The sequence below is a fragment of the Podarcis vaucheri genome (assembly GCF_965113315.1).
Source record: "Podarcis vaucheri genome assembly, chromosome: 14".
Classification (NCBI taxonomy): Eukaryota; Metazoa; Chordata; class Lepidosauria; order Squamata; family Lacertidae; genus Podarcis; species Podarcis vaucheri.
In genome coordinates this window covers 44,966,768-44,992,457 of record NC_138752.1, presented here as the reverse complement: position 1 = coordinate 44,992,457, position 25,690 = coordinate 44,966,768, and the positions used below count along the sequence as shown (strand labels likewise).

Here is a 25,690-nt window from a genome sequence, read left to right as displayed (position 1 = left end):
TGGAAAACCTTCCAGCTTTTCTGGTATGGTAGATAATACATTTGTTGCTTCTGTTCCAGAAGATTAAATGGTACAGGATGTTGTTGTTGTTTTAATTCATTTACTGATACAAGCCCCTTTATTTACTTCGGAACATGTTTCCTTTGATCCTGGATGCTGTTCTTTTGAACTCAAGATTGAGGATTCATAAAGAGTTGATTAAACTGAGGATGATTCTGCCTTTGCTCATTTCAAATTTTGAGAGAGCACTGCAGGCACCATAGCTGTCAACTTTCAGATTTGAAAGTAAGGGATCAGCAGCCTCACCTGTCCCGGGGACAGTCTACGGGATATCTAACAATCTGGGATAGCAGCAGGAAGCAGCTGGAAACGGCGAATAAGGGAATTTCCCACAAAAAAAGGGGAAGGTTGGCAGCTATGGCAGGCACCAGTCTCAGAATAGCTGCTATAGGAGAAGGGCATAACACAAAATGGCTGTCCTAGGGAGTGTGGCAGGGCGCAATTCTCAAACTTGTGGGGAATACACAAGGCAACCACATCATACCCACTCTCATTTCACAGAAATTGCTTAGAAGGTTCTTGCACATCTTGCCTTATAATTTACTTTCTAGTGGGGATAAGACACCTCCGGTGAAAGCCCTGCACACACCATGGTGCTTGTGGGCACTGGGTTGGCAACAGGGCTGTCTTTAGCAAAATGCACCACTGGGGTGCAAAGATCCGCCCAGCGCCCCCAAATTTAGTTTAGTTGCTCCAAATTAACTTTTATTGAGCTTTTTTTGGAAAGGGGGGAAGCCAATGTTGTTTTTAGAGGGGGGTGAACTCAAAGTTCTTGAACTTTTTTGGGGGGGGAATTGCTCACCTGTAACGACAACACAGCGGAAAAAAATGCTTTTGTTTCCTGACTCGTCAGTAATATTTCATGCTATGGAGTAACAGAGTGACAGAGGAGGGGGGCAGGGACTTTCGCTCCATTGCCGCCAATCAAGAGGGACCGGTATACAGTAGGTATACATTTGGCGCCCCCCAGAATTTGACGCCCAGGTGCCCCGCATCCCTTGCACCCCCGGTTAAAGACAGCCCTGGTTGGCAATCCCTGCTTTATGCCCTTTGTATTTGCTCCTTCCACTAAACCAGAATGCCTAGTTTAGAACTATGGATTGCTTGGTGTTTGGGTTGTTTTTTTTTTAAAAAAAACATTATATAGATTTATGTTTCACATCTGTTGTGGAGACACTGTTGGAATCGGAAAATAAAAATTGGACAGGTGCTGCTTTTTTCCGCCTGTTGCTAATCTCCTTGCATTCCTGTCATTTACCATCCACCACCACTCAAGGCTTGTTGCTAGGAGCTGCAGCGCATGTTGCAGAGAGACAGAATAAGGAGGGAGCGGAGAATGGTTAATAATCATGGATGGTGACATGCTTCTTCCAGGTTCAGAGATTGTGTTGTTGTTGGCATCCATCTGTCTGTATACCTCTCTGTGAATACCATTCATTGGGGAACATCTGGAGGAAAAGGCTAATGCTCTCTTCTCTGGGTTTTTCCAAAAGAACATGAGAATATAAACCGTCCCCCCACGTGATAACCAATTTCGGGTTGCCATATTTTGAAGAGCAAAGAAGAGGATGCTATGACGACTCTCATTTTAAATACCCCGACTATATGCAGGCAATAGAAGTTGTGATATATTGCTGGGGGGTAGGAGGGAAAAGAGAAAAGGAAAGCAAGTCTTTAACCACCAGCTATGTCTATGTCTCATCCGGACAGTATAGCCAGTGACATTTTGGCAATTTTTTAAAAAATCCACCTGGAAAGAAATTTTACACCTGAAAAAGAGGATGCGTCCTGGAAAAAGAGGACACATGGCAACCCTACCTTCCCCTGTTGAGGCTTCATTGCACTTTGAACCCTGCTCTCTTGGGTGTTTTGGTAAAAGGCTTTTCCCTCCTTGCACTGAGACTCCAGCTGCTGAGAGCCCTCCCTGGAGCATGGACACTTAACAAATGAGTTTGTCCCATTACTACTGATAGACTGCACAGTAAATTCCTCTTCCCAGGAAATTCTGGAGAGCGTAGCTCTATGAACAGGGATAGGAGCCTCCTAGCAAGATGCAGTACCTGTTATAAACTACAGTTCTCCGGATTCCTTGGGGAAAGCCATGACTGTTTAATGTAGCATAATACAGTTTTAACTGCACTGTGCAGATGGGGCCTTAAATAAAAACACAGCAATTCATAACAAAAGCACTACATAGCATGGACATAGCTTGCTTGGGAGGTGCAGGGGGAACAGCTGCCCCCCCTAAATCAAATAAATAAATAAAAATACTTAACTAACTGTCCAACTGCATCACAGATATCTTGGTTTTGCCCCCCCCCCCATAAATCCTGGCTACTCCCATGCTACATAACAATTACTAATGGCAGCAGACAGACAAAGTAAATTTTATTGTCTAATCAGGCCTCCCCTCCAAACACTTGCTGAAAAACCTGTGTCTTAATCAGTTACCTGGAAGTATGAAGAGATTGGGCCAGACGTGCCCAATTTATTTATTTAAATTCATACAACAGGCAACAACAGTTCAGCACGGGGGAGGGGGGTGCATTCCTGACCCCTGTGCGCATCAGTGGAGCGCATGTTAAGTTTGCTCCACCCTGTTCCCTCCCTGCCCCGTCCCCACCCCCTGTTCCAGCCACTTCTGGGGTCAGCATTATGCACGTGCACACTCCTAAAACAGTTGCTGCCTGCTCACAATAAGATAAATAAAAATAAACAACCCTACTTTAAAACAAACAAAACTTATTAATTCTAAAACAGATCAAAATTACCTCAACTTTCTAAACATCTAATGATGTCAAGGCAGAACTTTGGGGCAAATGCAACAGTAGTAGATTATCAGTTTGAAGGAATTGAAATGTGGAAAGGACAGCAACCAATATGATCAAGGGTCTGGAAACCAAGCCTTACGAGGAACAGTTGAGGGAGTTGGGTACGTTTATCCTGGAAAAGAGGAGACTGAGACGAGATGATAATCCATCTTCAAATATCTACAGGGCTGTCACAGGGAAGATAGAGCAAGATTGTTTTCTTCTGCTCTGGAGGGTGGGACCTGAACCAACAGATTCAAGTTACAAAAAGAAATTCCGACTAAACATCAGGAAGAACTCTCTTGACAGTAAGAGCTGTTTGACAGGGGAATGGACTTCCCCAGAAGGTGGTTGGATGGCTGTCTGTCATGGAAGCTTTAGTTGAGATTCCTGCATTTCAAGGGGTTTGGACTAGATGACCCTTGGGGTTCCTTCCAACTCTACAGTTCTAGGATTCTAGTTAATATAAGTTACACTAATGATCTACTTACATAATTTATATTGTGCTTTGTGTGGAAAGTGACAGATATATATTTATCATTGAATGGGTACTTTATAGTTGAGCTAATATGTGCACCATAATAACTCGACCCTGGGCAATTCTGTTTTCTTTTCCGAACTGCAGAAAAACTTTGCTACTCTAAAGTCGATTTTGTTGTGCAGTCATCTTGCCAACAGTTACAATGTAACTGAATAATTATAGTAAAAATAACAGCAGGCTTGAGCCGCTTCGGATGCTGTTGCCCAGAAAAGCAGCTTTTAAAAAATAGTTTTAAAAGCATATTTGCACACCCCTTTTTCTATATAAAAAACACACACTCAACGCAATTTCGACTTCAGCCTAAAACAATGCCCGAGCGCTCATAACGCATTAAAACGCCAGGCCAGAGCAATGCCACTCGATCAAAAACATATGTGAGTTTAGCAACCGATATCAGACGCGGCAGCACGTCTGGAACCGACTTTTTAAAACCCGCTATTGTGGCCAACGGGCGAAACGGCGCAGGCGCACTCGCGCCCCGGCTACACGCCTTCCGGAATTCTTGCCCCTCCATACAGCGCAAGCGCAGCTGCACCTTCTAAGGACGGAACGGCAGAGGGCGAGTCTTGTGTTGCGGTGTGGGAGATATGCGCGCGTGCGCAGAAGAAGAAGAAGAAAAAACCCCCGTCGTGCGCCCTTTCCGAGGATGCGGGAGGGGGGGGGAGGGAGAATGTGCGCGTGCGTATGAAAGGATCCCTCACGAGCCCCGCCCATCGGCTGTGAGGGAAAGAAGGGGGCGTGGCTTTTCCTCCCCGCCTTCTCCGCTTTCCTTCCCCCACCCCACCCCCACTTCTCCCGGCGTGCACCGCGCCCGCGCTGGCTGTCTCTGGCCACGTCCCCGGGCCACGTCGCTCGGTGTCCGCTGCGCTCTCGCCATCTTCGGTCCGGTCGCCGGCTCCTCTCCCCGCTTCTCCTCCTCCTTCACCTCCTCTTCCTCCAGCGCGGCCGCCGGCGCCATGAACGTCTTCCGCCTCACCGGGGACCTCTCCCACCTGGCGGCCATCATCATCCTCCTCCTCAAGATCTGGAAGACCCGCTCGTGCGCCGGTGCGTCGGGCTCGGCGGGCGGTTGGCGAGGCTGAGGCGGCGCGAGGGACGTCGACCCCCGGCCATGGGGGGGGGGGGAAGGACCGGCCTCGGCCCCTCGCCTCAGGGGGGGGAAGTGGGGGGGACTGGTGGTCCTGCCCCCTCGTCACACTGCGAAGCGAGCGGGAAAATTTGGGGGTGCAGATTTTTTGGGGGGTGTGATTCTCTCCTCCCTATGGGGTTTCCTTTCAGGGAGTGGGGAGGGTGCGTCCCTCTTGCCACCCCCCTTTTTATGCTTGCCTTCAATGGAGGGGGGATTTGGATGGGGTGCTCCCCATGCCCTCTTGTTTTATGGGGGTAGCTCGCCTCCTTTAGTTGTGGTGGAGCCTGACTGAGGAGGGAGTGCCTACTTTGGGGGTGGTGCCCCCATATTCTCTGTGTGTGTTGGCGGAGCAAGCTTGGCTGATTATGGGGTGTTGAGGTGGGTGGTCCAACCCCCCCCCCCCACAAAAAATCCTGTCTCCTGTGTGTCGAGTTGGGCAAGAACGTCAGATGAGGGGCAATTTTGGGGGTGTGGAGGTGGGTGGGTGGTGATGGGGTGGAGATTTCTTGTAAGTGAGGAGCTTATGGGAGGCTGGAGCAGGTTAGGAATTTGGGGGTACTTACTCTTGTATTTGGTGAGGGTTTGGTGTAATTGTGGAAGCTCATGGAATGCTTGCAGGGGGGTTGTGATGCTGATTTGCGGATCGTATTCCTGCCATGCCTCCTACTAGTAAAGGAGGAGATCTGAGAAGTGACTTCTTTTAAAGGTTATGGGATGTTGCATTAAGTGGAGTTGTCTGCTAGAGAAAACTTGTGGGGTACTGCAGAGTGGGGCCAGTGTAGTTCAGTGCTAGAGTGTTGAACTAGGGCCAGGTTCAAATTCCTGGTGGAGGTTGTCAGGTGACCTTAGACCTCTCTGAACTGTAACTGCCTTCATAGGGTTGTTGCTACGGTAAGGATGTGGGAGATCATGTGTTTTGCTCCTGAGTTCCTTGGAGGAAGAATGTAATATGCGATAAAATATATTGATTGGGGGTCACTCCTGCAGTTGCATCAAATAAAGAGTTGGTAAGCCTTTACAGCACTGGAAAATGTGATGTCTAGAGAGTAGAGGTTACGGTCAATATTTTTCAAAAAGGGGAGGGTAGGACAACACTATGAATATCTTTGAAAGGGTATCCTGAAAACAGGGCTTTATGTTCATTATACGTATTCTGTATGGGATATATTTGTTGATGAAGATCCCATCGGAGTGAACTAAGTGCAGAAATGGTTTGGGGTTTTCTTTTTCTTTTAATAGTGTTGTAGGTAGAGAGATTTCATAGTGCTAGTGAAATTGAAGCAAAGTCAGTAGAGACTTGCAAGGAGTCTAAATCTAGGCAACCTGATTTGCTAACTCCTGAATGAATATTCAGGGCAAATAACTTTGTCATCTCTTTCTTGCTTCAAGAAGAGCACAGTAATATAAATGAGATGAATGAACAGATTAAGTGCCTTCTTAGCACACAATGATGTAGTAGGTGAAAGAAAATTCCTGGTGCAGCATTCAAGCCCAAGCAAAATCATGGTACAGTGTGAAGGGAGCTGCAGGAAGTATGACTTTCTCTCTCTCCGTCCTACCATTCAGACATCGTATTTATTTTGAGGCAGTTGTGCACAAATAGAATGAATGGACTTAAAGCAAAGGGGATGGTAGTTCGCTTTCCTGAGGCTAGAACTTCCCTTTCAGATTCTGGACTTGCAGGAAAAAATGAGTTTTACCATCCTAATCAAGATGCATTGTCTTTTTGCAGTAGTTCTGAAATCGAAGACATATGACACAGCCTAAATTGTGCTTTTTTCTGAGTGCTTTGCAGAAACAGCAAGTTTTTTATGCAAGTTCCAAGGTTGTTCTTCTGAATCCCGGAACCTCTGTTTATAGATTTTAATGCTAGACCCTTTATTTATTTGTAACTGAAGGGGTTAACCTGTGATCCGACTTGATCTGAGAGCTTGGCAAGCTCTTTTACTTGCATTGCCAGCTGCATTTGAAAATTGGAAGCAAATGACTGAATCAAGGCTTGGGAGAATAGGCTCTCAATTGGGATTCCTGGCCTAGTCTGACGTGGCAGCTAACAGAAGGTGTGGTGAACAGAGCTGCCTGGAAGAGAGAGATCAGTTGTATTCTTGCTGCACCCCTATGTCATTTCCTCAATAGAAACTTATTCAACTGAAGAAATCCCTGGTTATGTTGCAAAACAAAACTTGTTCCTAAAAGGGCTGTTTTAATCTCTTATTCTGAAGATAGATTTTTGTTATTTTAACCTAGAAATGAGAATTTACTCACTCTGATGCTTCTGTGTGCCTGTTTGTTTACAGCATTTACACCCTGATTTTAGTCTTGGAATAGATTTTTGTAAGTTGCTTTAAATGGCACACCCTTAGGCTCACAGTCTAAAAAGACAAGACATGACAGGTGAGGGAAAAGGAAGGGAGGAAAGGAAAGCAAGCTCAGTCACAAGTTTTTTAAGCCGCTGAAGCTATTCAGTACATTTCACTTAGACACACAGTCCTTGTTTATCCTGCATTGATGGTTTGACTTTGAACTGTGTTCTTATGTCTAAATACTATTCTAGACTGATTCTGTGTTGGTAATTTTGTTTGTAGTCTTTATGATCAAGCCAAGTAGATTTTGAACTGTGAACTTTGTAAGGCAGAGGAAATGCTATCTGGTGGCAAAATGCATCACTCACAGTTGACTAATTCCTGGGAATTTAATAGAGCTCTTTTTAAAGCTGCAGACTGGAGTTATTGTAGAAAAGTAGCCAGAGTTTGAATAAACCATGAGTCCCCTCATATGCAGAACTTTTTAGAGTTAGAATTCATTAACTTTATATATATTTCTGTTTTGTAACCAAGCAGTCTTATTATCCCTACAGCTTGATGCTATGGCATGCTTACGTAAAAGTAAGGCTAGTTGACTACAGGGCGGCTTAGTCCTTAGTAAGCTTATATAAAATTATATAAATATCGTAAACTTGCTGCAATCATGTATACATGTGTGCTCGGGAGCAAACCTCAATGAACTGAAACTTCACTTTTTGATAAGGATTGAGAATAGGATTGAGCAGTTATATATGCAAGGGCACCTGTTTTAATAGCATGTTAATAGCTATTAAATTAAATAGCTATTAGAGTATGACCCATTCATTGTTAAACTTTGTTCCATGTACTATCCTAGCCTGCATACAGCTTATTGTATATTTATTTTCAATGCCTATAACACTACGTATTAATAGTGTATTCAACACTAGCAAGCCCATAAGGAGCACGTGATATCTGGGTAGTTGGGAGACAGCTTCTTGTGCCTTTGAGCAAAGCATCATTGGGACAATTGGTTGTACCCTTTCTGACTACTATTTTGCCCCAGAGCAGGGATAACCAGTGTGGTGTCATCCAGAAGTTGTTTGGACCACAGCTCCCATCAACCTCAGGCAGCATAGGCAATGGTCAGAAATGATGGGAGTTGGCAATCCAGCAACATCTGAAGGGCACCATGTTGACTACCCCTGCCTCAAGGTGTCCTTGCAAAGGGGGAAGGTTGGAGGAAGCTAGCAGAGTATATGTAGTGAGGTCATGTTTGGGTAGGGATCCTTTGCAAATCAATTAATGCAAAAACTTTCATAACCAGAATAGTTTATTCTTCTAGGGCAGGGGTCTGCAACCTTTAAGACAAAAAGAGCCACTTGCACCTGTTTCCGACGAAAAAAAAACTGGGAGCCGCAAAACTCGTCATTATAAAAATAACTTTTTTGTCACTTTTTTATTATTTCTTTGTTTGACTCCTCAGAATTACTCCTCCTCATAGAAATAAACGTTAAATTAACAAGTTACCTTTTTATGTGTGTGTGTTCTTCACTCCCCTTCAAAACAGTGACCAGCGTACATGCCCCTTACAATGTAGCAGGCGGGCGGGAAGGTGACGTCGGGACGGTGCGTGACTAACGCACACACCGCCACCATGCGACATCACAGCCAGTACAGCGCCCGCCACAGTGGGGAGTGTCGGGGCGCACAATGCGCCCCCTCCCCTCGCTAGTATCCACCCCGGAGCTGCGGCAAAGGTGTAAAAGAGCCACATGCGGCTCCAGAGCCGTGGGTTGCAGACCCCTGTTCTAGGGGCTTAGTGTTATCACTTCCTAAGGCTGACAAGAAAAAATTGTTTAGCACTGGCATTGTTAGTGTAATGTGAAATAGTTACATTGAGTCTAAGTGTGTTACTTCTAGAGAATGCTGGCAACCAGCAGAGATACGCAGCCTCCCAAATTTAAGCCTTTAAAAGCTAATGTTCAAAACAAAGATATTTGCTTATTCTTTAACACAATTTCTTTTAGAATAAACAATGTTGATCGACAGAAAACAATTGCATCAAGATGAGAGAGGGAGAGTAGATGACATCCTGACATTTCACAGGAAAGTGGTTAAGAAAAACAATTATAACAGGGAATATTATTACCATCTACTTCCCTTTTGAATAAAAGGCATCTGATATTGTAATGAATTAAAATGATACAAATATGAACTGTCACGGGGCTACTGAAATAAAAGGTAATGTATCTGGCACTATAAGCAACAAGAGGGCTCTAAGAGTACAGTTGTACCTCCGCTTATGTATCCCTCTGGATACGTAATCTTCGGGATGTGAACGCGGCAAACCCGGAAGTATTTTTCTGGGTTTCGCCGCATGCGCTGGTCCTCTGTTGCAAATTCCTCGGGATGCAGCTGGACCTCTGGAACAGATACCGTTTGCAACCAGAGGTACCACTGTAACTTAAAAATTGGGACCTGTGGTAAGTTTTTGGTTGTTGAACACTTCTTCCTTAGTATTGGACATCTAATTCTCATGCTTCCATCAGCACCCTTTCTCATCAGAGGGAAAAACAAGAGACTGCAAGGTCAGTTAGCTCAGCCAGCACCAGTTGCTGTTTGACTCCTTACACCTCAGAACTTTCTCCCTTTTTGGCCATTGAGTCTGGTCATTACAACAATTACATGACACTCTGTGCCTGGTTTTCATTCCCTTTTCCATTTGTAACAAGTATATTGGATTGTATACCATTTTTTGAATGCATTGGCAGAAAGGTGGTCTCTAAACAGTTGCCTTGACAAAATAGCACGACAGAACAGGCTGAGTCATAGAGTGCATCCATGCTTTTGTTTTATGTTGCTGAAAAATGCAACCTCGGTTGCTTGCTTTGTTCACATTGAGCTGAATGGAGCAGAGCTAATAAATAGGCATGTGCTGCCACATTATGACAATGTAATGAGGCATGTATTGTAATCAACACCTATTTTACATGAAGTGAGACAATCTTTACAAAAATGTGGTCTCTGAACTTACTGTAGTCAGTTTTTTTTTAAATGACTTGCCCATCAGAGTTTCAGTTGTAGACACACTTCAGTGGGAGATAGGAAGCATGTAAATGTGCTCAAGATTGATGTCTAGTGTTGTGTTATCACCCACTGTGTCCTGCCTGAGGGACTCTCAATGCAGATGGTTCTTCAGGTATAGGGCATGGAAGATGTCTCAGTGGGAATTTCTCACAGTTTGGGATCAGATCTGGTAGTGGGCCCTGCCTAGGTTAGATAGCCTCATTGTGACCATGATGGGAGTTGGGTAGAATGAAGACCCTAGGAACTGGGCTGGGATGGTAATTGACTGTATACTTATTTAATATCAGAAGGGTTTGAGTGAAAGGTGGGGGTCCAAGTGATGATATGGCATCTTCCATTAGTTTGGGAGTGGAATTGAGTCTTATGAACGCAGAGGCTGATACAGACCCAACAGCTTTCTTTAGTCACTCACCTGGAAGAGAGGACCTCACATCTTTCCAGCCATAGTTTAGGTTTCCAAGGCTGCTAAGGACACAGCACTGGGATACCCTCTCTCTGGCTGACATAAAAATAATAAACTGAAATGGCATACATGTGCCATACACCTGGATTTTCCCAGACATTACTGGGATTTCAAATGCGGAATTGACATTGAAAGGTCCAATAATATTGTAATATTGTGGTTTGTGCCAAAAAATAGCTCAACAACTTTCGGAGTAGGCAAAATGCCCACAACCAGCTGATGGTCAGCTTTGATACACAGTGATTCCTGATCAGTGCTACTGAACCATTTCTGGGGCAGAACATAGAAAGACATTCTGTGAGTGACAGTGGTCCATAGGACTATCCCTAGTTCTCTTCATTGTTGCATTTTGTTGTTGTTGCTCTCCAGTGACTAGTATTCAGTGAACCTAGCTTCTTTTCTGATAAATCTTCCTTTTGCTCTTATGCAAAGGGTTTATGATTTGACCTGTTCAGTATGGTACCTGGTACATTGTTGGTTATGAATAAAAAGCTGAATAGTAGCAAAAGAGGTAAGTAGCAGAAAATTGCTAGCAATAGATGGTAATATATGAAACTTCTGGGTTTTGAATCTGGAGCTTACCATAAGGTTCTGTTGCAATGCAGCGGTGGGTGTGCAGTGAATCTTGGTGTTTGAACTAAGATAATTCACATGGCTTGGGTTTTTAAATACCCTTTCTCACATGACTTCTTTTTATTCCTTTAGGTATATCTGGGAAAAGCCAGCTTCTCTTTGCACTGGTGTTCACCACTCGTTACCTGGATCTCTTCACTTCATTCATTTCTTTTTATAACACTTCTATGAAGGTATGATACATTCAATATGCAAGAGGAGCTACTGAATTTTCTCCACATACCTCTTAATGAATTCGCCTCCATGGTAATTTCGAGTAAAGGCTGAAAGAAAATTCAAATGTGCTTCTCCCTGTTCATGTTAAAGTTAACTTGAGCCTGCTGATTAAAAAAACAACAACCACTGTGTTGCAGCCGTAGGGAAGAAGCAGGTTTGCAAATGCCACAATAAATTACCTTTGTATTGCCAGTCATCTGCAGTGTCTTGAGTCATACGACAGCTTTCTCTGTTTTACACATGGATAAACTGTTTTGCCTGAAAGGGTTGAGGTCAGCTCTTGAGGCAGTTTGCTGCATTGCCTGGTGGTCACAACTTAGTTTGTCCTCCAATAGCTTGATCAGGTTCCCCCAGTTTTATTATCACTATGACTATGTTCTTTAAAATTCCTACAAAGTATCTGACCAGCAACAAAGCCAGGGACTATTTTGTGTCCCTGGAGTATGCCCGACTCTGGGGCTGATGCAGCCCTTAGGTGGGGTGAGGCTGCAGCCTCAGGCAGTGGGAGCCCCCACGGCAGCGTCCCTACAGATGCCTCACCTACCCCACCACAACCAGCACTGGTGCTGGTTTGGGGCAAGATCAAAATGGTGTGAGATCTTGCAGAGCATGCAAGATCTCACCCAATATTGGCGTGGAGGTGGTGAGGCAGGCAGTGCAAGGTGGCAGTGACAGGGCAGAGTGGCACTTCACATTTTGCCTTAAGTGGCGAAATGGGATGTGCCACCCCTGTCTGACTCTTCACCTTCTGCGGACTCTGTGCCTTACTTGAGGGGTTTCTTAGTTTTGGAGCAGAAGAGCCAGGTGTGTATATATGTGATCATCCCAGTGCCTTTGGAAAAAGAAATGGTTCATGAAATGTATATGGTCCTCAGACAGAGTGCCTTGCTAATTAGTATCTATTTGCTTTGCAAAACTGGCTTTAGGTTTCTTTTCAAGAAATGAAAGAAGACTAAAGGTGATGGGGATGACAGTCAAGTTAGAGGGGAGTGGGAACGTTGTTCGGAACAGCAGTAGAACTCTGCCTTGTGTCTCCTGGAAGCACTCCTTATCCCCCCCCCCCCCGGTTATACTTTTAACTGAAATTCTTAAGATGGTAAAATCTGTGTTGTAGTAGGGATGTCTTGAATGTATGGCAACATGCTCAAACGGACCTGCCTTAATTGGATGCACGTGACCTTTTTACAGCTCTCTTAGTCAACTTCCATAAGTTCAGTACACCAGCTGCTCCACAAGCAGGCATTCAGCAATCCTGACTTGGAAGCTTTGCTGGGAGAGCGTGGTGGAGAAAGCCAACCTTGAGCCAAACCCACTTTCAAGGCTGGGTTTCTGGTGGACTTCCATTTTGATATTAATGTGAATGTTTGCTTATGCAATTCTGACTACAAATACATGAAGGGGATGAGTATTGGTTGGGCTCGAGGATGAGTCTGGCGTACTTGTGCTGATATATATGCTCTCTCAAGCAGCTGAATTTTTATTGGATTCCAATGTATGCTGGTTGTGTTATGAAATATTTATATGAATTGTGAGCTAAGTAAAATGACTTGGTGTAAAGAGTTACACCTGTAATACAAAAAGATAAAAAAGCAGGTCTAATGAGGGGTATGAAAGCACTTGGTTCTGCAGAACCACTGGTGCTAAACAAATGTGTAGATCTGATTGGTCCCCTGGTTTTGGGATCACCCCATATGAAAGGATGATAGAATAAAAAAGTGATTAGAAGCTTGTCTCAAACTGTCATTGAATGCTTGTTGCTACTAATGAGGAGTGCTTATCTGTACTTAATTCGTTAGAACTGTCAAAAATTCCCTGTCTAGTCAGGGAAACACAATGGTCATCTTGTTCACACAGCTTTCTTCATGTCTGTGAGCCCTAGAATAAAAGGGCTGATCCTCTATCTGATTCTAGTTTTAATTTGGTCTACCAGAAAACTGTTTGCCCAGCTTTTTTTCTATCCATGATTTGCAAAGAATCCACAAATCCTTCAACTTTAATTACTTTGAAGTAAATGATACTGAAATGTTTATGGAGCCGTGCTTAGTCACAACCAGACTGTTTTTGAATGTTCGTTCAAATCTCTTGCTATTAGCCAGTTGTGTAGTCTGTAAAGACAAAAATATGAACCTGCCATTTTACTGATGAAAGGTTGGCTCCAAACTTAGAATTGTTTAGAGTAGACCCATCAATGGGGTAAGCTTGTCATGACTAACATAAGCTCCACTGATTCCCGTGTGTCTACTCCAAGCATGACTAAGTCTGGATCCAACCCCAAATAATTATCCTCTTTTGATTCTTTGGCAGAGTAGAACCACCATAATGACAGGAGAAGGTAAAGAAGATCCAATGTCTACCCTATTTATGATGGGGATGCAGCTTGAAATCCTGGGAGGCTATGGAATTGGCAGTGCCATCTTTTATGTAGCCTGCCCTTTTCTCATCTGTGGACCCAGGGACGGGGAGTGCAAGGGGGCTGGTCCACTGTTCCTCAGATATCTGTGTGTGCTTTGCTTGCTTATGCAAGTGTATGTGCAAATGCCAAAAGGAGGCACAAGAGAATTGGCAAGGAACAACCTTGGCAACCCCAGGAGGTTCAGTTTGCTTCCTTGTTTGTAGCTTTTGCTGTAGTCTGAAGCCTCTTTTATCCAAGTGTTTGCAAGTAACCAAATTGATTAGGCCCTGATGCACTGTTACTGTTGCTTGAAATTCTGCTTTTGTTCTGTAGCAATTTTAATGTTTGGATTTTAATATTGCGTTCTTTTATTATTATAATTCGTTGTATTTTTGTATGAAGCTATTGCGTGCCATCCTACAATCATTTCAATGAAAGGCAGCTAGCAAATCCAGTGAAGAAATTGGTTTAACCTAAGGGTGGGATCAAGGGACGCGGGTGGCACTGTGGGTAAAACCTTAGCGCCTAGGACTTGCCAATTGTCAGGTCGGCGGTTCGAATCCCCGCGGCGGGGTGCGCTCCCGTCGTTCGGTCCCAGCGCCTGCCAACCTAGCAGTTCGAAAGCACCTTCGGGTGCAAGTAGATAAATAGGGACCGCTTACCAGCGGGAAGGTAAACGGTGTTCCGTGTGCTGCCCTGGCTCGCCAGATGCAGCTTCGTCACACTGGCCACGTGACCCGGAAGTGTCTGCGGACAGCGCTGGCTCCCGGCCTATAGAGTGAGATGAGCGCACAACACTGGAGTCTGGCAAGACTGGCCCATACGGGCAGGGGTGCCTTTACCTTTAAGGGTGGGATCTTGTGGCCCTCTAAATGTTATGGACTCCCACTCCCATCAGGCCCACTAAACATCAAATTGACTACAGAACCACATTGCCTGAGCAGGCCCGTCACCTGTAAAATTAACCAGCATCTCTTAATTTTCTTCTAGTCGGACTGCTTTGAATTTATGTCTTTTCACCCAAGTGTAACTTTATCCAGACCATATTTCTTTTTTATCTTAATAATCATAACTAGTTATTATTGGTGAGTTTTCTCCAGGGTAGCCCTGGCTTTTGCACTTTCCAGATGTTACTGTTGTTGGCATCCTGGCCACTGCTTTCTAGGGATTTTTCTGTGACTCATTGGCTACTTGAATACCACCTCTGGGATGGTGACTCATGCTGTCCTTTCTGTGTGCTGCAGTGCATGGAAACTAGGTTCCGCTTGTTGAAGTATTCTAAGTATTAGTTCCCTGAGAATATGCTTACAGATGGTGAGCGGAGAACCTTGAACATTTCGCTTGGGGTTGCTGTGGCCTAGTTAGTTAGGCGGTGACCTGGATTCCACATCTGACACAATTTTGTGTGACCTTCAGCAAGTCATTTAATTTTTCTTAGCCTCAGCCTTCTCCACTTGATAATTAAGTCTGTGTACAGTATTTTTATCATGAACGTAATGAAGCCCAGTTTCCTCAAGGTAACCTCTTCTGGATGAAGCCCTGAAAACAGAAGCTGGGAGCTGCCCCTTTAACTGTAGGCTCATTAACTACGTTGGATGCCTCTTGTGTTAACAAACCCACTACCAATGAAGTACCATATTTTTCGCCCTATAGGACACACTTTTTCCCCTCCAAAAATGAAGGGGAAATGTGGGTGCGTCTTATGGGGCGAATGCAGGCTTTTGCTGAAGATTGGAGAGCGAGAGGGGTCGGTGCGCACCAAACCCTCTGGCTCTCCAGGCTTCAGGAAGCTATCCGCAAGCCTGCGGAGCCCGGCGGGAATCCATCCCGCTTGCTGTCATGGCTTCTTTGCTCTTTGGGGCTCGGGGAGGGGGATACTTTTTTTTCTTTATTCCCCCCCCCCCAAAAAAAAAAAAAATAAGTGCGCCCTCTGGGCCGGTGCTCCCTATAGGGCGAAAAATACGGTACTCTTCAAATATACTAAAGCAGAATATGTGTATAATTCAGATAGTGATCTGAACCCACTTCCAATCTAATCTATGCATGTCACCTGGAAGAACCAGGAGCTGCAGGCTGCCTAGCTGAAGTGGTGCCTGTCCCTGAGAGACCATGACATCTGCTGCTACCTGGCCCTGGTTGCCAGGCCATTATTTCAGATTGGTTGCTATTCTCCTCAGTAGTCATAAAGAGAGCAGCATCAGTTAAAATATTCACTACAGTGGTGTAATGAAACTCCTGAGAGTGGACACTTTATACCAGGGGTCAGCAAACTTTTTCAACAGGGGGCTGGTCCACTGTTCCTCAGATCTTGTGGGCCGGACTATATTTATTTGGGGGGGGGATGAACGAATTCCTATGCCCCAAAAATAACTCAGAGATACATTTTAAATAAAAGCACACATTCTACTCATATAAAAACACGCTGATTCCCAGACCGCCCGCAGGCCAGATTTAGAAGGCGATTAGGCCGGATCTGGCCCCCGGGCCTTAGTTTGCCTACCCATGCTTTATACCAACGGTTCCTAAAATTTCCCCTCCCATGGACCACTTGAAAATCCCAAGGGTCTGACTTGGCAGACCACAATGCTTTTTTGGGGTGGGGCTGCTGTATAATGTGCTGTGCAGATGTTGTATGGTTTTAAATTTATTTTTAATCCATTTATTTAGAGTATTTGTACCCCAGGCTTTAGCCGAAAAGACTCTCGGAGTGCTTGACATACAATCAATTAAAACAAGGCATTTCCTGCCCTGTCAGCTTACAATCTAAAGAACAAGGGGAAAGGGACAGGGAGTAAAGAGGAAAAAGGCAAACTCAAGCACCAGTTCTTAAATGGTAGTTCTTCTAATGGCCAGCTAGCACAAAAACAGCTCAGAAGCAGGAAGCAGGAGATGGAATCCAGGCATTGGCAAACTCAGCCCTCCAGATGTTTTGGGACTGCAACTCCCATGATCCTTAGCTAACAGGACCAGTGGTCAGGGATGATGGGAGTTGTAGTCCCAAAAAAATCTGGAGGGCCGAGTTTGCTTATGCCTGGAATAGGCACTTCTTCCTGTTGCTCCCAGTAAGTAGAAAGGTTACAAACTGCAATACAATAAAATGTGATGTAAGAAATAAAAGTTGCAATAAAAATCAATATGAATATTTAATACAATAGATGTGCCACTGTACATCCACAACAACTCCACAGATATATCACAGATCAATCTGAATGAATCACTGGTGGCCCACAGACCACAGCTTTAAATTTTAAAGTAACAGGCATTTATAAACTCCACGTGGCAATCACTATTTTAGGGTAAAATGTTTCTAAGAAGTGGTTCTTGCTTCAGAACTGTCACTTTTACTCATATGCAGATTTAATAAATGATTGATTTCCTCAGGCGATGGCCATAACGTTTTAACTTTCCAGACTTTCCATGTTGGTGACAGACTTTTTAGATGTGCATCATTTCATGACATAGTCATTCAGTTCTTTTTAGTAAACGAACCCCTTTCCAGCCCCAGGAGATCGTTCGCACAACACACCTACATACTGCAGCCGACACACCAACATATCACGAAGCACAGTTTGGAATGCCCTGTATTAAATATTATTGTTTCTTTATCAATGACTGGTTTTGGAACCCATAGAAAATTGCAGAAAGATTGTATGGGAAAAGCCACCGCAAAGTGCAGAACTGTTCATATGAGTGCAGTGGCCCCACCACTTACAAAAGGGTTTGGTTCCAGGGGTCCATGCACAGTCAGGAACCCCCAAAATTGCCCCTATCCCCAGTGAGGCAGAGGGCTGCTTTTGGGACACTGCCAGAATCCTCACGCTGCCTTCCCAAAGCTCAGTAAGCAAGGAAAGCCCACTGTGTTTGTGAGTGGAGGAAAAATAAATAAATGGAGAGTGGGGAACTGGGTTTCCCTCACTCTCCATTGATTGATTGTTTTAATGACTATTTAAAGTTGTGATCCCATGAGTAAAGCAAGCACATGTTGCAGGTTTACTGTAGTTGCACCTTTTCTCACACAAATGCTCCAGCTGCAGTAAGTAGGGGTACAGAATCAATGAGATTTTACAACTAAGCATCTATAGTTGAAGCTGCAGCATTAGAATCGACAAGATTTATGTTGCTTTCAAGCCATTAAAACTTGAGGCAAAGATCCCACTTTCCTTAAATTTCTGAAGGAACCCAAATCAATCAGTTGGTAGGTTTGGGAGGGGGTGGGAATTGTACTTCCTTATGTTCCGGGTAACCGTTTTCTATGTTAAAAAAGAGCTGGTCCCCAGAAAATGAATAATAGCTTTCCTGTTGTAGACAGTGCAATATGTTGATGAATGTAACTGAGCAAATGGGAGCAGGAAGGGGGAACATGCTTCAATGGTCAACATTGTTCCTTGTTGTATGTATAAAATGCTTTTTATGGAGGAAACAGACTAAAAGCCTGATAACTCATCTGGGTCTTTTCCTTTCAGCTTATCTACGTTGCCTGCTCGTATGCCACAGTCTACCTGATCTACATGAAATTTAAGGCTACCTATGATGGAAACCACGATACATTCAGAGTGGAGTTCCTTGTGGTTCCAGTTGGTGGGCTGTCTTTTCTTGTCAATCATGACTTCTCTCCCCTGGAGGTTAGTTTATTCATAAAGCGTTGGCTTCTGAAACAATGTAAAGAGGACTTGGGTAACTGTGAAATAAAGCAGAACACTTTGTTCTTTATGCTGCATCATAAGCTTGATGTTTCACTCAAAGCTGCACAGTTTGTTTGATATAGTATTTGTGCATGGTCCAGTGGCTTAAAAGAGCTGGCGCTAGTTGTTTGGCTGGCTTAGATTTTGCTTTGGTGGGCTGCTCCCATGTAGTGCTGAAAAATCCCAACCAGGGTTAAAAACAAAATTCTTTAGGAATTTTGAAATCAACTTCTTGTAAAACCTTGCTTGTAAAATGTCATTATCAAAATCTGTGTGATTCGGTGCAAATTGCTTATCTGTATTTAGGCAAGGATTTTTGTTTAATGAGTCTGTGGGCTCCAAAATTATTCACGTGAAAGCTCATTGGCACCTCTATGCTGGTAGAATTAGGTTTAGTATGCCACAGAGAGCTCAGTGGGCAGGTACATGAAGAATCTGGGATAGTTCAGTCGGTGGAGCACAAAACTCTTAATTTCAGAACTGAAGGTTCGAGCCCCATGTTGGGCAAAAAGATTCTTTCATTGCAGGGGGTGGACTAGAATGACCCTCATGGTTCCTTCCAACTCAGGAGAGCCTGATTGATTTCAGCCAACCATAGTGGAGAGCAGATGTATAGGTACATGCTAAAATTCAAGCCCAGTTTGATCTTCAGGCACAAATGGGTGTTAATCCCGAGTTCAGGAGAAGGTGGCTCCACCATCGCTTCTGCCATCTTAAACCAAAGCAATACAGGGACTGGAGTTAGAAGTACATCCAGTGATCCCAGTTCATACCATTGTGTGTTGGTGGACTTACTTTATATCTGAGGAACAACGCAGTGACCATAATCCTAACTATGTAAACGTAATTAGTTATTCAAATATTTGTGGTGTGTTCAGTGCACTAAACAAAAACATTGAAAAATTGGTCTGGCTCTTATGACCTTCACTTCATGTAATTTAAGTTCCTCAAATAGAAGTTGAGAAGTCTTTGGTGCCATCTGGATAATTTAAGGAGAACTACAATTATGTAAAGGGTGTGTTAAAAAGTAGGGAAAATGGAAAATATAGGCAACATGTATACATCTTATATTTTAGCTGGTCCATGAATTGCACAGGAAAAGTTTCATATATCAGTACTGCCCACCTTATTTCCTACTACATTTTTATTCTGCTTTCCTGTAGAGGAAAGCCTCAGCCCCATATTCTTTTTATTCATTTGTTATCAAAAGAAGAAAACAAACACACCAAATGGGCGTACTGTTGCTAAACAAAAAAACACAGTATAAAGATAATTGCAGAGCATTATTTCATAGTCGATTGCTTTTAAATATGGCCATCAAATTGTAGGATGTTTTGAGCATTTATTTTAGCTGCAAGGTGAAATGATATACTTCTAATAAAAGTATCCCTACATACTATTTTAGGATAGTACACTTAAAACATGGACAAAATTCCATAGAGGTATTGCTTTGGTTTTTACTATTTCAAGCCACTACTAATTTCCCCCCTGTATATAAGTCACTGCGCTATCATATTACATACCAGACTTTCCTGCACCTGCCATCAGTTTATAGAGGTTTTAGATTCTTCTTGTTTACCTATGAATATCCATTATTTTGCTAAGAAGCTACTCTCCAGGACAATATGATTCAGTCTTTTCCCAAATATGTTTAAAAATTACATGTGTGGGGTTTGCTGGTGAGAACTCGTTATTACCAAAGTTATTCCCATCATCTCTCTCAAAATTCTTAAATTTAAAATTTAAAGTAAGTCCATTGTTTTTAGGTTTGAGGTATCTCAATTCTGGGTTGAGCTGTTAAGGTTTTTGTGTAGGGCAAAATTGTCAATTTATTGAAATTTCAACCCCTCATAACTCACAAATGGGATGAGATAAAAAATTAAAATTTTATATTTAAACTTAGTTTTGATCATTCAACAAGTGCACAGAATATTAAGATAATTGGATGGCAATTGGGTGGTAAAAAAGTTGGATCACTTGATATGGATTGACCCATACTAGATGCGAAAGCTGCCAAGTGATGGTATCACTTTTACATTTTTTGTCTTGCTCTTTCAGATCTTGTGGACCTTCTCCATCTACTTGGAGTCTGTTGCTATTCTCCCCCAACTTTTTATGATCAGTAAAACTGGGGAGGCAGAAACCATCACTACTCACTATCTTTTCTTCTTGGGCTTGTACCGTGCCTTGTACCTTATCAACTGGATTTGGCGCTACTACTTTGAGGGATTCTTTGACCTTATAGCTGTCGTTGCTGGTGTGGTCCAGACTATTCTGTACTGTGACTTCTTCTATTTGTATGTTACAAAAGGTAAGGAGTGGGCCTTCCTGTTCTGTAGGCCTAAAGATTTTATGTATTATAGATCCCTTGCACATGCTTTCTGCAGTACAGTGGTACCTCGGGTTACATATGCTTCAGATTGCATACGCTTCAGGTTACAGACTCCGCTAACCCAGAAATAGTGCTTCAGGTTAAGAACTTTGCTTCAGGATGAGAACAGAAATTGTGCTCCAGCGGTGCAGCGGCAGCGGGAGGCCCCATTAGCTAAAGTGGTGCTTCAGATTAAGAACAGTTTCAGGTTAAGAACGGACCTCCGGAACGAATTAAGTACTTAACCCGAGATACCACTGTATATTAATGCTGTGTATAATATTGTAGCTCTGTCACTCTTCCAAATAAGCACAGCTCTTCAGTACTTTGGAGGTTGTGGGTGTGCTCTGGGGTTTCCCACTGTTGCGTAACACCAGAGTCAAATGCAGCCAAGATCTGAGTATATTTATAACAAAGCATTATCTGCGAAACAACATGAGAAGGGATTGAAATGTGGTTTTTGGTCCTGGTTTGCAGGGCAAGCAAAAGCCATAGTTAGCCACAAGTGACGTGCAAACACAGTGGCTGAGTGGCAAGCTGAGCTTTGCTGCAAACCAGAAAAGGGTGGAATTGTTACACACAAGGGGAGAGTAAGTGAACCCAGTGGTCCTTCAAAGCTCAGTCCTGTATGAATGTGGCGCAGTTCATCCAGTATTGTCACCTCTTCCTTATTTTGCCCCGGCTCAGCAGTTTGCATTACCAGCCCAATATAAGCAAAGCAAATGTATTCTAAGTTTGCTTTGGAATTCTTCTACAGTGGTACCTCTGGTTATGAACTTAATTTGTTCCAGAGGTCCGTTCTTAAGCCAAAACCACTTGTAATTTGAGGCGTGCTTTCACTAATGGCGCCTCCCACTGCTGCGCGACTTCCGCTTGCATCCCAGGGCAAAGTTCGCAGCTGGGAGCATCTACAGTATGTAACACAGGGTTCCACTGTATTAAATATCAGAGTTTAAACATTATAACATATCAGAGGTAGCACCTCTTCCCATATAGGCCTGCCGCAGTGTTGAGATTTGCAGGGAAGGTCCTCTTTGTGGAGGAGTTTGGATTTGGATTTGATATCCCGCTTTATCACTACCTGAAGGAGTCTCAAAGCGGCTAGCATTCTCCTTTCCCCTCCTCCCCCACAACAAACACTCTGTGGGGTGAGTGGGGCTGAGAGACTTCAAAGAAGTGTGACTAGCCCAAGGTCACCCAGCAGCTGCATGTGGAGGAGTGGGGAATCGAACCCGGTTCCCCAGATTACGAATCCACCACTCTTAACCACTACACCACACTGGCTCTCTTGTGGATCTGCTGCCACATGTAGTTTGTTGGGCAGCAGTGCATGAGAAAGACTTTTCAGTGGTGGCCCCCGACATGCCCTCCGAGGTCTGTTTCGCCTTGTCACATTTTTGCATATGTTTTTGGGTTGCAAAATGTGACATGGTTTAATTGTATTGAGCTGTATATAACCAGCTTTGGGGTTGCATGGTGAAATGCAGGCTACAAATGCCTATAAAATAATAAAAGGCTAGAGATTAATTTTCACAAATTCTACTAATATTAAAAGTCACTGTTTCTCACCATATCTCCTCCTTGACCTTTTTGTCTCCTCGGGGTAGCAAGCTTCCTTTTTTGTTTATTTCATTAAATATTTATAAATTGCATAAAAATGCAAGGTGGAATACATCAAAGAAGATGGTACAGTGGTACCTCGGTTTAAGAACAGTCCAGTTTAAGAACAATTTGGTTTACAAACTCCGCAAAACTGGAAAGAGTGTCTTGGTTTGAGAACTTTACCTCGGTCTAAGAACGGAATCCGAACGGTGGAAGGGCACCGGTGGTGGGAGACCTCATTAGGGAAAGCGCGCCTTGGTTTGAGAACTTAAGAACGTACTTCCGGAATGGATTAAGTTCATAAACCGAGGTACCACTGTATATGCTTTGTTCATATTATTCCATAAAACCCTCTGAATTTGTATCCAAGTGCATCATACTTTGAATAGACCTCTTTGCTTCAGTGGAGCTTTTCTGAATATGACTTACTTGGGTGCAACCCAGTGTATCTTGGTGATGCATGACAGAATAACATTATTTTTTGGGTGATTGATAATTAGATGCATGCATACATTTAACAATGCCTTGTTTTGTCTTTTTTTTAGTACTCAAGGGAAAGAAGCTCAGTTTGCCAGCGTAAGTGCCAAAACTAACCGCCAGCATCTGTCATCCTGGATGCTTAGACAGAACAATCCTTACCACAAGCGAAAGGTGAAGATGCTTGAAACAGACAGTCTCCCACGTCTCTCGCAAGAATCATTGGTGGGCTGTATAGGACCAGAGAACAACCAGCGACTTCTGTTTGATGCATCTTGCCTTTATCTTTTTTTATTACTATGTATAAAGATTTTTTACATAAAGAAACTTAATACTGTGTGAATTTAATTCAGTGTGTAGTTTCAATTGGAATAGTTCCAAAAGTGAGGTTTTGTGGGGTTGTTTATGACCAGGAATAAGTGCAAACACTTCTTATTTTCAAATGATTCTTTTTGAATTACTGACTTGTTTCGGGGCACACAGGTGTGTGCTGACTGATGGATGGTAACCGTTCTTCTCTCTTGATTTCAAATTTCATCCCACTGTATTTATTTACCCCCTAAAAAGTTGAACATAGTGTGTCAACTGAAATCAAACTACAAATGACAAAATTCTCACGGTAGGATGTCACCATTTAATGAATGTCCTTAGTTATAATTACTCCATTTTAAAGTAAGAATCATTCTCCTATAGTGTCTGCCAGTGCATATTGTCTGATACCTCTCTTAACCTTCTGAATACATCAGCTTGAGAGTATTTGGTGCCAATGCAGGTTTTTTAATATAGATTTCTTTGCTTTTGTGGTTTAGCAGCAGACAATTTTTATTTCATTTTTTCATTCAGGATAAAATGGTTCCTCATTTTTTGAGTGCATAAAGTTCTACTTTCATTCACAGCAGCCTTAGTGTTGCAGCTGTAAGGATGAACCTGTGATAGTTGTCCAATTGAAGTAATCTTTAGGTGGCAATTTTTAACTGTCTACAACTTTTTTTAATACAAATACTTTTACAAGTAATGTCCATGTTCAGCTTTCAAGCAGTTCTAGATGTACCAGTTTTGGACAATGTGATTTTTTATAATTATTCCTGAATCAGCAGCACCAAGTACTATACTTCATCAACTTTACATGATTCCCTTTTTTACTGAGCTGTTGCATGACTTATCCTGTGTTACCATCCTAAATAAACATTTTATGAAGTGGTATACATTGTGGTGGTGTTCTGGAACTAAGTCTCTACAACTTTTCTTTAAGATTGGTTGTAGCAATGTAATTCTTTAAAAATAATTTGATTGTGCTGACTTATAAAAACAAAAGAGCTTTATCTGCAGATTAGGCATGGCTTCTAAAGACACAAATTCCCTCACATCTTGACAGTTATGAGTATTTCACTGCATTAGTAAGAGCCACAAAAGAGTAATTAGTGTAACAAAGGTGTGAACATAACATATTTAACTGGCACTTTGAAGACTGAAAAAATAATTCCTGAGAAATATATCATACAAGCCATTTCATCTACATTGTTAATTACCAGCCTATTTAAATATGTACATGATTACCTGTAATCACCAGTTTTTAAAGCACAGAATTCCCTAATAAATGAGACATTTGGATTTGGGCATAGTTAGCCAAATGGGGTTTCCTACTCAGATGCTGGAGAAGTCTGAACAAACTGTTGAGACTTATTTCTCTCTTCCCTCCCCAACTTTGCTCATTAGTTCTTTCCCCAATACTTCTCCAAAATGAGGAAGGCAATTATTGGAAGTGGTTAAAGAATGGGGGCAAATGTTGCAAAGACGATCATTCAGAAACGTGAAAGCTTCAATCATACCTGGAAACTAATCTGGAAAAATGCAGTGCCGAAGTCTCAAACCTCACTCATGTATATGTCTAATTTCTGTTACAAATATATTTTCTCACTACACTGTTGTGTTTCATTTATTAAATGTATGGTTTGGGTAGAAACTTCTGTCAAAAGACTGGAGTGCTGGATAGAGTGAAGAAGCAGCAAAATGAAATTGCAGCCTTGCAGATACACTGGGTAACTTATGACAGCACAAACTGTCTCAAAAGCCTGCTCCATTGAAAGTGACAGATTATATGTGTATATGTTGTGGGTTCCGTTATGTACTGTATTTTCACAAGCACACTCTGCCTTGAGGGCTGGCTGCTGAACAAAACTTATTTGTATTTAAGTACACTCCTTTCTGCATTTACGGGACATGGTTAAACAGCTGTCAAGCATGCCAATAGCAAAACACCTGTTAGAGGGCTGAATTTTGAGGCTATTTGGACATAACCAAGTTAGTGACTGAAATATGGGGGGGGGGGAAGGTAAATGCCCACGTTCCACACCCCGACTTTCCCACAGCAAAACAACTCTGCTTCCTGTAATGCAATCATGCTAGGTCGCCGCCCAGTGTGATTATTTCGAAATAACTATGATCTGTTAACAGGAAGGTCTGTCTGTCTGTCTGTCTATCTATCTATCTACAGTGGTACCTCGGGTTACATACGCTTCAGGTTACAGACTCCGCTAACCCAGAAATTGTGCTTCAGGTTAAGAACTTTGCTTCAGGATGAGAACAGAAATTGTGCTTTGGCGGCGCAGTGGCAGCAGGAGGCCCCATTAGCTAAAGTGGTGCTTCAGGTTAAGAACAGTTTCAGGTTAAGTACGGACCTCTGGAACGAATTAAGTACTTAACCCGAGGTACCACTGTATCTTTATTTTCTATACCGCCCTATCCCCGAAGGTCTCAGGATGGTTCACATAAAATATCAAATACATAAAATCAAAACCAAACCAACATCCCAATTAAAAAACACCCAAAGTGCCAGCATTTTTAAAAAGGGTATAGGATGTAGATCAAGCCAGGCTGAAAAGGAACCTTTTTGCCTGTCACCTAAAGGTGTGTTAAATTTTCACCCTGTTGACAGTTGAGTG

General features: G+C 42.9%; 1 protein-coding gene across 1 annotated transcript; it reads left to right on the top strand.

The window, feature by feature from the left end:
- Positions 1-4,196: 4,196 nt before the first annotated feature.
- On the top strand, positions 4,197-23,951 carry KDELR2 (KDEL endoplasmic reticulum protein retention receptor 2). Its single transcript, XM_082199934.1, has 5 exons — positions 4,197-4,458; positions 11,081-11,181; positions 18,080-18,238; positions 20,357-20,609; positions 22,817-23,951. Exons 1-5 carry the CDS (start codon positions 4,368-4,370, stop codon positions 22,849-22,851), a joined length of 639 nt encoding a protein of 212 aa, XP_082056060.1. The 5' UTR covers positions 4,197-4,367; the 3' UTR covers positions 22,852-23,951.
- The last annotated feature ends 1,739 nt before the right edge of the window (positions 23,952-25,690 follow it).